At 41.3% G+C, this 16,315-nt stretch overlaps 1 protein-coding gene across 1 annotated transcript; it reads left to right on the forward strand.

The window, feature by feature from the left end:
* The first annotated feature begins 14,419 nt into the window (after window positions 1-14,419).
* On the forward strand, window positions 14,420-15,316 carry LOC144250474 (vomeronasal type-1 receptor 4-like). Its single transcript, XM_077793312.1, has one exon. The coding sequence runs from the start codon at window positions 14,420-14,422 to the stop codon at window positions 15,314-15,316; it is 897 nt and encodes a 298-aa protein (XP_077649438.1).
* Window positions 15,317-16,315: the final 999 nt, after the last annotated feature.

A 16,315-nucleotide genomic window follows, 5' to 3' on the forward strand; every position in this document is an offset into this window, starting at 1 on the left:
TGCATGTGTCCTCTCAACCAAAATCCAGCATTACCCACTCTTCAGAACCCAAAGTAAATGTGAACATTTACTTTGAGTTCTTTATTCTATTAGGTTTAATGAATCTTGTTCAAACAGTTAAAAGCATAAATTGTGCATAAATTCCTGGTATGAAGGTCATACATTGTGAATTCTTGAAGGTCATACATTGTGACTTCTTGAATCTTCACAACATGAGGCAGGCACCTAGAGCTTTGCACAACAACCAGGAGCAGAGGTATTGCAGAGGTCCAGTGTCTGTTGAATTGTCCAGTCTGAATAGGAACAAAGTGCTCTTGAACATGTCTGAGCGGTAACAGAGACTCTACAGTGAACCACCAAGGATTCCTACGCTAGTGAGTGAGATTCTTTAAATAATTCCACTGTGTATTTAGTTTTGTCTTTTAAAATTCCCATTATCTTCTAAACTGCTGGTATTTTAAGTTTTCATTTTAACATGTTTCCATTTTCTTGGAAAGAATTATTGTATAAATCAATATCAGTTATGAAGGAACACTGAGACATGTTATTAATGCAGGTGCACCATGGGACAGGTGCCTGCTCTATTATATTTCTTTGCTGCATCTGCATTAATAAAATGTGAAAAGGTTTACCATACATCTCTGCACTCTCCTAAATAAAATTCCTAGACCAGATTGTGTACTTGATACACAAGAAGAATATTTTTCAACAGGTGAAAACAAGATGATATATGAATAACAGGTGGATGTTGGAAACGATAACAATTTTGTTGACCTATACTCATTAATTTCTTAGCACTTCCAGAGGAAAATAACCTCATCAAAATCTCAAATCACATGGTTTTAGGATTGGTACAAAGTCCGTCTTTATCTGTTTCCTCATGCCCAGAATTAGAGAAAAGTTTCTGCTCAAGAAGTTACCATAAGATCACTTTCTTCAAAGGACAAGAGGATATCTGTACATTTGTCTTACTCTATATTATAAACATGTAGAGACTACAGGTACACCTCTAGAAATCATGAAGATTCAGTGTAGAACTCCTATAATGGAGAGGATGCACCAGACTGGCTTTAAAACAACCTCCACAGTCACTTTAACAAATCAGTAGAGTCTAGTTCAGCAGCGACCATCAGTGAGGATTACTTTTGCTCAACTAGGAGCTATAAGGGATTGGTGCAGGACCAGCCCAGTGCTCTTCACTGCCTGAGCCCACTCCCCAGGAATTTCTCAGCTTCCTCTGTGTGACTTTCACTCTCAACCAGGTTCCATCCACAACCCCTTTTTCTGATGTGAACACTTACCCAGACTCTTGAAATGGGTCTTCCCTCCTCACAGAGGCTCCACTCAGACTGACCTTGCCTCACGCAGCAGGTTCTTTCTCTTCACCAGGGTGTGATCTCAGTGCAGAGGCTTCTGTGACCAGGACATGTGCTGCAGGGATGTGGACAGCTCCTGAGATATAGGTCTGTGACGCTGTGACCTCACCTCCCTTGGGACCAGTAATTATCACTGTGCCTGTAGCAGCACTGGGTGTGCAGAGGACAGTGCTGAAAACTTTCTCCCCAGGTGACACTTACCAAAAACAATTATAAGTTTCTTGCTAGAACCTCTTACGGGGATTCTGGAGTGTTTGGAGAGGCTCCTAATTATTCATGGTCTTTAGAAGAAGATCCTCACCTACAGAGGGCTCAGTAAGTTCTGTGGTCTGACATGTCAAGGACTGGCAGTGAGCTATGCCATCCTATGGCCTTCCTTGCTTCCCAAATCCGGTTCCTCCTATTTGTCATTTCCCTGAGTGGAATCCTCCTTTAAACTCTTATTGGAGAAATGGAAAGATGAAATAACCAAGGAGAATTTCAACACAGACACAAGTAAAAGGAAAATGTGATACCAACCACTCAACTGGAAATTCAGTGGACTCATCTGCGTAAACATGAGTCCACCAATCTATACTTGCTTGTAAAATTCAGTTGTAATTAATATCAAAAATTTACAGGGAAATATACTGTACCTACATTGATCCTATTAGTGACAGGAGGGAGAAAAAATATTCACACAAGAAATGGAGAATGCTGTACAAGGTCCCTTCCCAATGTGGCATCAGATGGTTTGAGAGGCCAGATCTACCACCTCTGTAACTACTAGATTAACCCCTGCTACAAACATTAATTCCAGAGCACCAAGTGCTCACCACAAAATAGAGAGCCCTTTCTATTGTTTCTAGTTTCTCTAAATCTGCAAGAATTTATTTCAAAAAATAGATTTGAAAATTGCTGTGAGCTTTCCCATTCAGGTCGAGACCCGTGGTAGTAGAGTGCAGTGAGCCGGGCAGTGAGTACACAGGTGTGAGGAGGAGGTGTGAGGAGGAGGCGTGAGAAAGAGGACACAGGGGCAGGGCATGGGGAGAAGATGATCCAGTGGTTCCTGGGAAGGTGAGGAAGAGCATGGGAGGTGTGTGGGAGAGAAAGGTGGTGAAATGCAGAAGGAGTCAGCACATAGCTGGGCTTAAGCTCACAGGAGCAAAGTGCTACTGGATGAGGACACAGAGCCCATTTGACACTGCGGACTCGGGGTGCATATATTCATTTTGGTTTAGATATGCGTCGCCCCACGGAAGCTCATGTGTGAGGTATTACAAGAATATTCAGGGGTGGAATGGTTGGGTTTTGAGAGCCTTAACCTAATCAGTGTATTGATCCACTAACAGGGACTACCTGGGTGGTAACTGTGGGCAGGCAGGGTGAGGGAGGCAGGGGTGGTTTCTGGAGCATGTCTTGGGGCTTTTATTTTTCTCTGGTGAGGAACAGTTTCAGTCTCTCTTTCTCTCTCTCTCTCTCTCTCTCTCTCTCTCTCTCTCTCTTTCTCTTTCTCTCTGCTTTTTGATTTTTCTTACCTCTTTCCTCCTCTGCAGACTTACATCATGAAATGCTACCTCCTCTTGGGTCCAGAGCAACTAAGTTGGCCATCTGTGGACTGAGACTGGTGAAACCATGAGCCCAATAAATTTTTTCTCCTCTAAAATAATCTTTGCCAGGTCTTTTCATCACAGCAGTTATGGGGTTTGGATGTGAGACAACGCAAATTTAGAAGAGAGATTGATTATGAAAGACTTAGCCCAATCACTGACTTAATTTCCTGATGGGTTAATTGAGAGGTAACTCAAGGTGGGTAGGTGTGGGTCATTGGGGGCTTGCCTTTGGGGTATAAAATGGAGGAGGATGGGGTTGGCAGAGACAGTTTGAGGTTGAATTGGGAATTGAGGATTCCTTTTTATCTTACAAATGGAGTCTCTCTTTACTTCCCAATCATCATATGAGCAGCTTCTTCTTCCACAGTCTTGCAACATGTTGTTCTGACTCACCTCCAGCCCCAAAGTATGGAGCTGGCTGTCCAGGGCAGAGACCTCTGAAACAATGAGACCTGAAATCATTTTTTTTCTTAATATTGTTCTTGTCAAGTCTTTTAGTCACAATAGCCAAAAAGCTGAATAAAATAGCAGTAAAATCCTTGTCTAAAACGGTTTTCTTGGGATTAAAGGGCATCCTGGGGATGGGGTGTGAGTGAGAACAATAGCAACGGTAGGTGTTTGGCAACGTTAGAAGATGTAAGGTCTCTCAGCTGTTAGTAAACAGGATTGAGGGTGGGCTTGCTGTCCTGGACTTAAGTAGAGGCTATATACTGAGTGGCTACAAAGGAGGCAGAGACTGGGGAGAGATAGTGGGTCTTGGAGACAAGTTAGACACAGGGCATTGAGGGAGCTGGAAGGGCATGTGTTGGGAGAACTAAGGAGGCGAGGAGAACCACAAATAGCAAAGACCACGTTCAAAGGCAGACTGTTCTAGAGTTCAAGGCTAAGAGTGAGGAGAAGTTGCTCCACCCATGTGGCATAGCTGGAGGACAAGCAGAGACACCAGAGAAACCAAGGGTCATGTCCTGAGTGACCCCACACATGTGTTAAACACAGAGCTCTGTCCCCAGGAGAAAAATGGAGGACAATGGGGTTGACAGACGTGGGTTTGAGGTGGAATTGGGAGTTGAGGTTTTCTGGGCTGAGTTCAGGATTGAGGAACTCTGCCCTTATTTTCTGCTCCAGTGACCAAACTTCAAGCCTCTCAACATCTCAGTGTTCAATGATGACAGTTAGAGCATGTGCCCTGTCACCACCTCTCTGGTCAGCTGTTCCTTCTCTGCCCTCTTTCTGGTCTGTGGCGGGTTTTGGCTCTGCCCTTTCATCTTCCTCCTTTGCCTCTATTTCTATCTTTGTCTCTATCTTTGCCTCTATTTCTATCTTGTATATTAATGACTCAGGATATTTCTACCCCTCCATTTAATACATTGGAGTTTTAAAATTTTTCATGTTGACATAATTGGGAGGACCTGGGCGGAGGAAGGTCAATTCCCATTCTTGATCAGCTGATTATGTACTTTTTCAAACCACATCTCTAACTGGGAACTCACACACTGCCTACTGGGCACCTGACCCAATTCCCCTAGGGCCAGGTCCAGCCAGGGAGAGTCCCTGAATGCCAGAGCCCATGGAGTTGTTCAAATCAGTCACTGCCCATTGCCCTGGGAGTCCTGGGACCCCCATCCTGGTTACCCTTCTCAAGCCATCCCCATCTTACTGTTTCCAGGTCTCTAGAAACAGCTCCTCTGTGGTCCCCCCTCCTCCTCTCCACGGCTGCAGTAAATAGGGAGGATTAGGTTATTCTTCCAGCCAGATGTCAGGGGCTTGCATCTTTCCTTCATCTTTGAATCAAATAGATGATAGGCACCTCCTCCCCTGTTCTTTAGTCCCTGGTGAACTTTGGGTTTCCAGCACCTTTTCCTACCCCTGCCCATTGGTGACGTCAGCCCATGGTCACCTTTCCCTTTTCTCCTTTGTTCCTCTGACTATCAACCTCCTTACCCCAGACTCAAATGTCTCTCACTCCATTTCTTTGCACATCCTTTTTTGATTGTGCCCTCAAACACCTGGAACACTGAGGAGACAAATCACCTCTTAACCCCGTGTACACCACCCACTGCCATCTCTCCCTATCCCACTGTCTACACCACCTGACCCCACCCTCTACACCTCAGGTGAGCCTGGGACTTCCACTTCCTGCACTCTCCCATCTGTCACTCTCCATCTCACCACTCTCAGACATGACCCCACACTTCAAATTGCTCACCACACCACCCACTTTGATAGCAGTCATCATTCTGGTAAATGCTGTGTATGTAAAATATTTCCCTGCTGTGGTGCAGTGGGGTTGGGTGCAATATAAAGGAAGGACGTGACCACCCTTTCCCTGGCCCTCACTGGCTGATATGCACAGCTTCATACATGTGCAGAGTTACTGAGCTGCACACACACCAGCTGCCATGGAAGGACCAACATGTGAAAGTGGGTGGGTCTGTGACACTTGTCTGCTGTTTGCTTGTGGGTTTACAGGGCTCCACTTCATGCTTTGAGTAGAACCCTGCTGCTCTGCCACTGTGGCTCAGTTTATTACTGACACCTCCCCTTCCTCTTCTCCCTGATCCCCTCCGTACCCATGGGGGAAGCAAGGTGCACCTTCTGCACATCCTAAGAACAGTTACGTTCCTCAGCTCATGGGGACAGGAATGGGGGAATCCAGACTCTGGGGACACAGTGGAGAACTAAGCAATGGCTGTCCTTAAGGTCACAAATGACCATGATTCCTGACTGCACAATTGGATTGTTGCCTTTGTGTCTCCTCTTTAAAAGCTTAAGGTTTTCCTGGCAATGAGACTCACAGCCTCTGGGGCAGAAGCCTTCTGCATTTCTCCTTTACCTTCAAGACTTAATTTTTTTCTTGCTCTTGTCAAAACCTTGTCCTCATTATTGAATTGGAATCAGTGATAAGGACTGAGGATAAAACCAAGCTCTTAATATCAATAGTTCATGAAAGTGAGATTGGGGAATGCGGGTGTGTAGGCATATAATTGAGTCCCTAGAGTATGCAAGAACATACTATGGTCTTACATATTGATCTAAGTGTGGAAATGGATTTGCTTTGGTGTTGCCAACCATATGGCTCTATTCCATGATACCTATATGGAGTGCACACTGAAGAATTAGTCTAACATGGTGATGTTGGCAGGCCAAGGAGATAAATTTGCAATCCAGATGAAATGGAAATTTGCAAATGTGTGTAATGGACTCACAGGATAGAGTCACTGCTTCTTTAAATCTCCCTCTGCCACTTTCTGGGTCCTCCAAGTGCTGTTCATACTCACATGATCCCTCTGCTGCCTGGGTCCTGTCAGTGATATACAAAATGCACATTTCCAGGCAAACATGCTCACTTTGCTGTAAGAGAGCCATCAGGAGAGATAAGGAGGTGGACTGAAGTGGAGAATCAGCCTTACCCCAGTGAGGTCAGGCCTTTGCCTTTAAGCTACCAGGAGTGGTCTCCAGGCCCTGGAACTCTCATTCCTGAGGGGAGGGGCTGTGTTTGCTTGGTGCTTGGCCACCAGACACTCTCAGGATGTGTTCTGGGCTGGGTTTGTAGCCATGTGGTCAATGCCAGCCTCAGGAGTGGCTGAGGCTAAACACAGCCACGAGGACATCGTGTGACAGGCTCCAGGAGCGGCTCTGGGCACCAAGGCTTCGGTGAGCTGCCCTGATTGACAGAATCCAGAGGTTCTGGGAAGCAGAGCATCTGTACCCACAGGGGGGAGGATGGGAAGCTCCACAAGGGAGCCTCTCCTGGACTCTACTTGTCAGCGTCTGCCCTGGGCTGGCTGAATCCTGCCTCCCTAACCTGCAATGAATGGAAATCCTGGGCACAAGAGTGTTCTGTGGATGTCATGAGTGCTTCTGGGGAGTTTTGGAGTCCAAGAGTGCTTGAGGGAACCCCCAGACTGACAGATGGTTCAGAGGTGATTGTTGTCTTTTGTTTCCTGTGTCCCTCAACCTCTCCTTCGGCATAAAACCCTCATGGACAAATGGACGGTGGACATGGTTCAACTTTTCATAAACCAAAGGATTGTTTTTGACCATGAAAATTCACCTTTCCCCCTTACTTCCTTAGTTATCTGTCAATGCAAATTTCTTTAATTTGCCTGCAAAAGTATGTGTAATGATTCTGAAAAACTTTTACTGCTGTGGATTGAGGTGGTAGTATCTGCTTGTATGAGACTCAATAAATTTGATCCTCTAATGCTGGTGAGTTTGTGACAGAGTGTCATAAACATCTCTCTTCTAGTGATACTCTTCTGATTGGACTTCCTACCACCACTGGGGTAATATTCATAAAGTAATTTTCCTACAATATTTCATATCATAATATTCAAATTAAGTCATATTCAATTATACAAATAAGTCCAGGGCATTCTAAATCATGACATTATATTTTTGCTTTTCCTTTTATCTCATTAGACATCCTTCTCAGATTTCTCCCATTTTATTTATGTGTATATGTATTTATTTACTTTGTCTTCTTATTTTCTTTCTTTCTTTTTTTAGAATCAGAAACTCAACCATCTGAATATTAATAATTAACAATAATTAGGGTAGAAGAACTCAGACAAGCCTGGAGTCCAGTGAGACACACAAATTCTTGGCAAGTCCCTCATAGGTCACCCCTCAAAATTTTCTGAACCTTCCATATGAGACCCTATGAGCCTCCAGGGATCATGGAAAAGCAGCATCTTCTCTGAAACTCCTCAACACTTATTTTGGAGTTACTAACAAGGAACTCATGATTGCCTTAGTAATTAGCAAGTGAGAAAAATGTTTTTCAACAGTGTCCCCAGGCCTGTACTGCCATTGCTTCTACAGGTGAAGTGATAATTGCAGCCCTGAGGGGAAGTGAGGTCACAGGAGCACAGACCTTTATCTCAGGGCCCAGCTGCCTCCGACCCTCCATGCTGGCTGTCAGGACCTCACACTGAGCCCACCACCTTGCACACAGGATGCACAGTGAGTGTTTTCTGTTTCTGTCTCTGAGGCAGAGTGTGTAAGGAGGGAAGTTTGAGGAAGAGAATTTGGGGGTAGAAATAGATTCAGTGCCTGTGTACACAGGGAGAGGAAGAATTTTTGTGTTATGAGCTGAGTTAGTAACAGGGGTCCTGTCCCTAACCTGATGTCAACCCAGGATGGCTCCAAATGGAATGTAATCAAGTCCTCAGTATTGTCAATAATCCCAGATGTTGACACTGAAGTCTGGTTGTGTAGGTGCTGAAGCACTGTGGTAGTTAAAGCACCCTGCTGACCACAGTACGTCATGGACCAAATCATCCGGTATCATTGTAGCTGTGTTTACCTTGTCTTCATGCCTACAGTAAAGATGAGGACAAAACCATGAGGATGTCTTAATCCTTAACAGAAATCCAGACCAGCATCCACTTCTGATCCACTCGGTGGAGATAGAAATTGTGTCTCCACTGAGTCACCTATGGTGTGAGGCTCCAGGTGTGAATTCCTCCCTGATGAACTTGGAATGCACCAGGTAAGGGACATATCTTCATGAGTGTTGGACAGTGGTTGTCAGGACCAAAGGTACTCTGTGTTGTTTCCTCTGGTTTGTTAATGTTCTCACCTTAACCCAAGTCCCTGGCGTGTATTGATTTGTGTTTCAATCCACTCAGTGCCCAGGAGTTCCTGGTCTTCATATTCCATGTAAATCTTTCTTTTGTCTTTCAAAACTTGCATTTTTTATCAGAAGGTTAACAGGTATTGATAAATATAAGCTTTTAGCATGAAATTTCTAGGGACTTAATTTTATCCTCTTTTATAAGCAATTAGTATTTCATGTGTCATGGTTAGGGAAAAAGTACTTTTAATAATTACTTATTTATTCTATATTATTCTATATTATTATTATTCTCTATTTATTTATAAGAATTAATTGTAAATATAAATAAGTATTCATTTATTCTATATATTATTCTATAGTATTCTATAGTATTTTACTATACTTTTGTTCTACTATAACTTTTGCTTTTATTGGTGCATTATAGTTTTGCAGTATAGTTGGTTCATTTTGACTTATCCATACATGCATGGGATTTAATCAGCTCTGTCTCAGTCCCCAGTGCTTCCTCTTTCTCTCCCCTTCCTTTTCCATTTCTCTTTGACAACTGTACTGGTTTTCCTTTTATTTACCAATTTTAGTTGGCCCTTTATAGATATGCATACAGGTGGAATTCATTGTGGCCTATGTATCATGGACATAGTGTGATGTTGTCAAATTCATTCCCCATTTCCTTCCTTCTCTGTCCCTTCTCCCTCCCCCTTAATCTGATTCTCCTGCCCACCTGTCTTCCCTGGTAAGACCCCTTCCCCTCATCCCCTTACTTCACACCAGGTTCCACCTATGAGAGAAACCATTCACCCCTTGATTTTCTGAGTCTCTTATTTCACTTAGAATGATGCTTTCCAGTTCCATCCACCTACTGGAAATGCCATAATTTCATTCATTTTTATGGCTGAGTAAAACTCCATTGTGAATAGACACCCCATTTTCTTAATTCCTTCATCTCCTGATGGGCACCTGGTCTGGTCCATAATCTGGCTATGATGAATAGCTCTACACTAACTATTGATGTGCCTGCACACTCTAATATGGTCAGTTTTGTCCTTGTGGATAAATACCAAGGAGGGGGATAGCTGGGTCATATGGTGGTTCTATCTCTGATCTTTTGAGAAATCTCCATACTGCTTTCCAGAGTGGTCGTACTGATTTATAGAAACACTAACAGTGAGTGAACCCTCTTCCCCACTTACCTGCCAGCACTTATTATTGTGTTCTTATGATTGCCGTTCTGACTGGTGTGAGATGGAATGTGAGTGTACTTTTGATTTGTTATTTCCCTGATTTCCAGGTTGTTGAACACTTTTTTTCATATATTTGTGTGCCATATCTATTTCTTTTTTTGGGAAAGGCCTCTTCATTAACCCATTTATTGATTTGGTTATTTGAGTGGGTTTTCTTGTTGTTTTAATAGCAATTGAATCCAGGGACACTTAGTTCCCAACCTACATCCTCAGCCCATTTTTTGCATTTATTTTGATACAGGGTCTTGCTAAGTGGCTTAGGTCCTTACCAAATTTCAAAGTCTGGAATTGAACTCCCAATCCTATTGATTAAGCTTCCAAACTGCTGGGATTATGGGCTTGCATCCCTGCGCCCAGGGGATACTTGTTTTTCTTGTATTGTGTCATTTTTCCTTTTGATGTTACACATTTTGAATTCTTTATGTATCCTGAATGTTAATCCTCTGTCAGAAGAGAATCTCGCAAAAGTTCTCTGCTCTTCTGCAGAATCTCTCTTCATGATCTCCACAGATATTAAGAAGCTTTTTCATTTGATGCCATCTCTCTTGGTTTTATTTCTTGAGTTATGGGGTCTTGTTAAGAAAGTTGGTGTCCGCACGAATATGTTGCAATGTTGAGTCTATTTCTTGTTCCAGCAAAGTAGCAAAGTTTTTAGTCTAATTCATAAGTCTTTCATCCACTTATTTGTCTTTTGTTCAGGTTGGAGATAAGGATCTAATTTTATTCTTCTACACATGGTTTTCCATTTTTACCCAGTTCCACGTGTTATAAAGACTCTCTTTACTCCAACATATATTTTTGGCAGTCTTGTCAAGTATCAGATGCCTGTGGCTCTCTGATTTGGTCTTTTGTCTTCTATTTCATTGGACTTCATATATTTTTATGCCAATATCTGCTCTTTTTCTCCTATAACTCTGTGGTATAATTTGAGGTACAGTATTATGATTTCTCTAGCACTAGTCTTGCTCCTGATTGTTTTGGCTCTTCTGGGTCTTTTATTTTTTTGAGGGAATTTTAGGACTGTTTTCCTAGTTACATTGAGAAAGTTATTTGGTATTTTGATGAAGATTTCAAGGAATAATGTTTTTGAAAATACAGACATTTTGACAAAATTATTTCTGCCTATCCAAGAATATGGGAGGTCTTTCCATTTCCTAAGGTTCTTTTCAATTTCTTTCTTCAGAGTTCTGAACTTTTAATTATAGAAATCATTCATCTCCTTGGTTAGATTTATTCCCAAGAATTTTTTCCTTGAGGTTACGTGAATGGGATGGTTTTGCTGATTTCTTTCCCAGCAGCATCACTGTTAGAATATGGGAAAGCTATTGATTTCTGAACATTGATCTTGTATCCTCCTACTGTGGCGAGTTAATTTATCAACTTTAGAAATATTCTTGTGGATACTTTAAACATAGGATCATGTCATCACCAAATGATAATTTGACCTCTTCTTTTCCTATTTATATTCCTTTAATTTTATTCTCTTTGATTCTGCAGCCAAAATTTCAAGGATCATACGGAATGGAACACCCTCTCCTTGTTCCTGATTTTAGAGAAAATACTTCAGTTTTCTTCCTTTCATGATGGTGTTGCCACTGGAGTGGTCTTTCATGAACTTTATGATATTAAGGTCTTCTTTCCCTAGTTTCCCCAGTGTTTTTAACTTGAATGGATGCTACATTTTGTTCAAGCTACTTTCCTTTTTTAAAACTTTCTGTTATTTCTTACACAAATGGAGCACAACGTTTAATTTTCTTGGGGTACATGATGTAGTGTCACACATTCATGCAATCACACCTACAGGTATGTACAATAGAGTAACAATGTCCCTCTTATTCCATTGTCTTTCCCCCTCCCACCCTGTCTCTTCCCTTCCCTCCCCTTGTCCAATCCAAAGTTTCTCCATTCTTCCCTTGCCACCCCCCATTATGGATCAGCATTCACTTATCAGAGAAAATATTTAGCCTTTGGGTTTTGGGATTGGCTTATTTCACTTAGCCTGATATTCTTCAACTCCATTTATTTATCTGTAAATGCAATAATTTCAATTCTTCTTTAAGGCTGAGTAATACTCCATTGTGTATACATTTATACCACAGTTTCTTTTTCCATTCATCTAATGAAGGGCATCTGGGTTGGTTCTTTAGTTTAGCTATTGTGAATTGAGCTGCTATAAATATTGAGGTGGCTTCAATACTGTAGTATACTGAATTTAACCCTATCAAAGCCTTTTTCTATTTCTGTTGAGGTGATCCTGTGATTTTGTCCTTAATTTCTTTTTAGGTAGGGAATTACATTTATTGATTTGCATATGGTAAACCTCCATGAGTCCCTGGTATAAAACCTACTTGTACATGGTTTATTACCTTCTTGAAGTATTTTTGAAGGGAATTTGCTAATATCTTACTAAGTATTTTTACATCTGTGTTTATCAGAGTTATTGGTCTATAGATTTCTTTCCTTGGTGTTTCTTTGTATGATTTTGCTATTAATATTATAAATCCTTCATATAACATAAAATATCCTTCCTTTCTACTTCATGAAATAATTTGAGGTAGTCTGGTGTTAGTTTTTTTTAAAGATATAGTAGAATTCATTGGAGACTCTATCTGATCCTGGGCTTTTCATTATTGAAAAGACTTTCATAGCTGATTCAATTTCCTTACTTGATCTTGGTATGTTTATGTTTTCTCTGTCTTCCTGGTTCAATTTGAGCAGGTCATATATGTTTAGAAATTTGTCAATGTTGTTGATTCTCCAGTTTAATAAAATATAACAGCTGGGTGCAGTGGTGCATGGCAGTAATCCCAGTGACTCAGAGACTGAGTCAGGAGAATTGCAAGTTCAGGGTCAGGCCATGCAACTTCGTGAGGCCCTAAGCAAATTAGTGAGACTGTCTCAAAATTTAAAAAATAAAAATTGCTGTGGAGGGCTGTGGAGAGAGAGAGGGGGAAGGAGAGACAGAGAGAGGGAGAGGGAGAGGGAGAGAGAGAATAAATAAATATTCAAAGTAGTTTCTAATCATCCTCTGGAATCCAGAATTGTCTGTGGTGATAGTTCCTTTTTCATCTCTTATTTTGTTGATTTGGGTTTTCTTTTTATTTTGGTCAGATGGAAAAAGGTTTGTAAATATTTCCAAAGAGTCATCTCTGTTCTATTAATCATTCATTTTGCTTTTCTTTCTTTATTCTTTTTTGGTACCAGTGATTTTACCCAGGGACCCTTAACCACTGAGCCACACCCCCAGCCCTTTATTTTTAGTTTTTATTTTTAAATCCAGAGATAGGGTCTTGCTGAGTTGCTAAAGGCCTAGCTACGTTGCTGAGGCTGTCTTTGAACTTGTGATCCTCCAGTCTCAGCCTCCTGGGCTCCTGGAATTTCAGGTTTACATCACCACACTCTGCTGTATTGCTTGTTTAATCCTCAATATCATTAATTTTGGTTCTGATGTTTATAATTTGAATTTTTGAATTCTGATGATTTCATATAAGTTTGTTCTTTCTATTCTAGGTCTTGATGTTTAGCATTTGGGATATTTCTGATTTTTTTTTTTAGTGTAGGAATTCAATGCTATGAATTTTCTTCTTATAACTGCCTCTGAGAACTGTCCCAGGAATTTTAGTGTGTTTTTTGCATTCTGATCTGATTGGATTCACAGGACAACATCACATTTTTTTTGTATTTGTAAGACTTACACAGAAGAATGGAAAATTAAAAGTAACAAAGTAAAGGGGAATGCAAGGGAAAAGAGTAGAATTTGGCTGTCACAGAAGAAAAGAGGGAAAATAAATCATAGAAACATACAAATGAAAACAACAGAAAACAAACCCAGATTTCTCATCAAAATCCCAACCCTCCATTATGTAAAAATTTGAATGTGTAACTGATGTGATTCTGCAATTTGTATTTGGGGTTTAAATGGGAGTTCATAACTCACTTGAATCAAATGTATGAAAGATGATATGTCATGAGCTTTTTAATGTTTTGAACAACCAATAAAAAAAACCAACCCTCAATACACAAGGCAAGGAAAGAATTTTTAAAATGATAGACATTTAAAAATGCCACAAGTGAGGGGAAAATAAACAAATATGTGTATGTGTATATGTGTGTGGACCAGTGAGCACAGCAAAACACATAAAAGAGGAGGAAAACAAAAGAAAAAAGACAATGAAAAAGTAAGGACTCATTTCCACTGAGGGGATTAAAATAGTTCTCTTTTTTCAAAATGACTATGAAATATCAGTTTATGCTGCACGTGTTGAGTTATGCTTTCTTTCCACTGCTCTCAATTTCCATTGCTTCCTCCAGGTTATCATCACCTGATTTTTAAAGTTGACTTCTCTAGGAAAATAATCTGGGAACCCCCCCCCCATTCATATGTACATCTCGATATTTTCACAATGAAAGTTGTACTTGGTGAAAATACACACCCAGAGACAGGTACTGCAATATTTCCCAGGCTGAGTTTTAATGCCTAGTTCAAACCACACTTCTGCCCCAGCCTCCTGAGGAGCTGGTGACTACAGGTCTAAACCTCTGTGCCTCACTACAAAATTTTTAATGAGTCATTTTGTTCACAGGAAGAATGGTTGCAATCACTTAAAGGAATATGTGCTGAGAGAGGGAATGGACTCCAGAGACGTGGCCATGGGACTGATGTTCTTATCACAGTCTGCAGTAGGAGTTCTGGGAAATTTCTCTCTGCTTTATTATCATTTAGTCCTTTTCTTCAATGACTGTACATTAAGGTCCACAGATTTGATTCTCAGGCACCTGGTCATAGCCAACTCTTTGGTCATTCTTGGAAGAGGAATTCCTCAGACAATTGCAGCTTTTGGGTTGAGGTATTTCTTCAGTGATTTTGTATGCCAATTTATTTTGTACATGCATCAAGTGGGAAGGAGTGTGTCCATTGTCATCACCTGCCTCTTGAGCATATTCCAGAACATCACCATCAGCCCAGTAAACTCCTGTTGGAAGGATCACAAAGGAAAAGCTCCAAAGTACATTGGCTTCTCCATTTCTCTCTGCTGGATCCTGTACTTAGTGGTGAATTCCATTTTTCCTCTCTATGTGCTTGGCAAATGGAATAACAAAAACCTGACAAAGAAAAGATATTTTAGGCACTGTCTTTACATTAGTCCTGACAAGATAACAAACTCATTATATGCAACATTCTTTGTATTTCCTGAGGTTGTCTTTTCCTTGCTCATGATCTGGTCCAGTGGCTCCATGGTTCTCCTTCTGTACAGGCACAAGCAGAGGGTTCAGCACATTCGCAGCCTCAAAGGTTCCCCCAGATCCTGCCCTGAGTCCAGAGCCACCCAGAGAATCCTCATCCTGGTGGGCTCCTTTCTGTGTTTCCATACGCTCTCCTCCATATTAAATGTTAATGTTGCCCTTCATTTGAATCCCAGTTGGTGGTTGGTGAACACCAATGCCCTGATCTCCATGTGTTTTCCCACCGTCAGCCCCTTTCTTCTCATGAACCATAACTCCATTCTATCCAGGCTCTGCTCCTAAGGAATATAAAATTCTTAATTCTGAAATAAGTATGTGAATAGTATGTGTTGAGACAATGTGCAATTGTTCAGTCATTGTTCATGCCCAAAACACCAATCCAGAAACCATGGAGGAGTCACTTGCCTTTCTATTGTAAACTCCTAAGGACACTGGTGTACTCAGCTGCCTACATATTCTTTGTGGAAGGAAGTAAAGCTGATTGTGTTCATGCTGTTGCACAGTAACCTGTAGATTATTATTGGAATTCATATAGCTGGAGGCAGATCCAATAAAGGAGTTCCCAGTCCTTGAAAGGTGGTTTAATCACAATGACTGAACAAGTGGTGTACTCCTGAAAACATTTGCCAGAAGAATATACAGTGGAGATATGAGAGATGGATAAAGGAGTACAACAATTATCCATGTATTTATCTCAAATGTTCCTTTCTTGTGGAGAGCTTTTGTTGAAGAGTGAAACCAGATCCAGAAGTTATCTGGGATAAATGTGGAATTAATAGATATATTTTTCCAAAATGTGTCATTAGTGTGATCAGAGGATGAAGATGAAAGAGAGGCCCAGACAACAGTAGGTAGATGGTGGTCCTGCAGGTTGGAACCGAGTGCACCACGCAGAGGAGCAGAGTCATGCAGGCATCCTGCCTTGGGCAGGGTAATGCAGTCCAAGATCCCCAATGCATTTCAGAACCCATGCACACTACTGAACCCTATAGTAGTTTGGAGTCCCCAGTTAAAAACAATGTGGTTGGAATCTAGAGCAGCCAATCAAGTCCACACCAGAAGGAACAAGAGGCTCCCATCATTTTATTTACCTTGATCCTATCTCCATCCCCTCAGCTCCCAGGCTGCCCTGAAAGCAACCACTGTTCAACTATAGCAAATCTGAAAATCAATACCCTAGCAGAGGCTGAAGGGTCAGATATGGTGCAGAAAACCAGCAAAAAAACCTATCCAGAGAGAATGTTCACTAACTTTTTGAAAGTAATTTCTCATAATTTTTCT

Source organism: Urocitellus parryii, chromosome 15 (assembly GCF_045843805.1).
Source record: "Urocitellus parryii isolate mUroPar1 chromosome 15, mUroPar1.hap1, whole genome shotgun sequence".
Taxonomy (NCBI): Eukaryota; Metazoa; Chordata; class Mammalia; order Rodentia; family Sciuridae; genus Urocitellus; species Urocitellus parryii.

What these genes read in the sequence shown, in the direction of transcription:
- LOC144250474 (XM_077793312.1), top strand. Translation starts at nt 14,420, where the DNA reads ATGGACTCCAGAGACGTGGCCATGGGACTGATGTTCTTATCACAGTCT.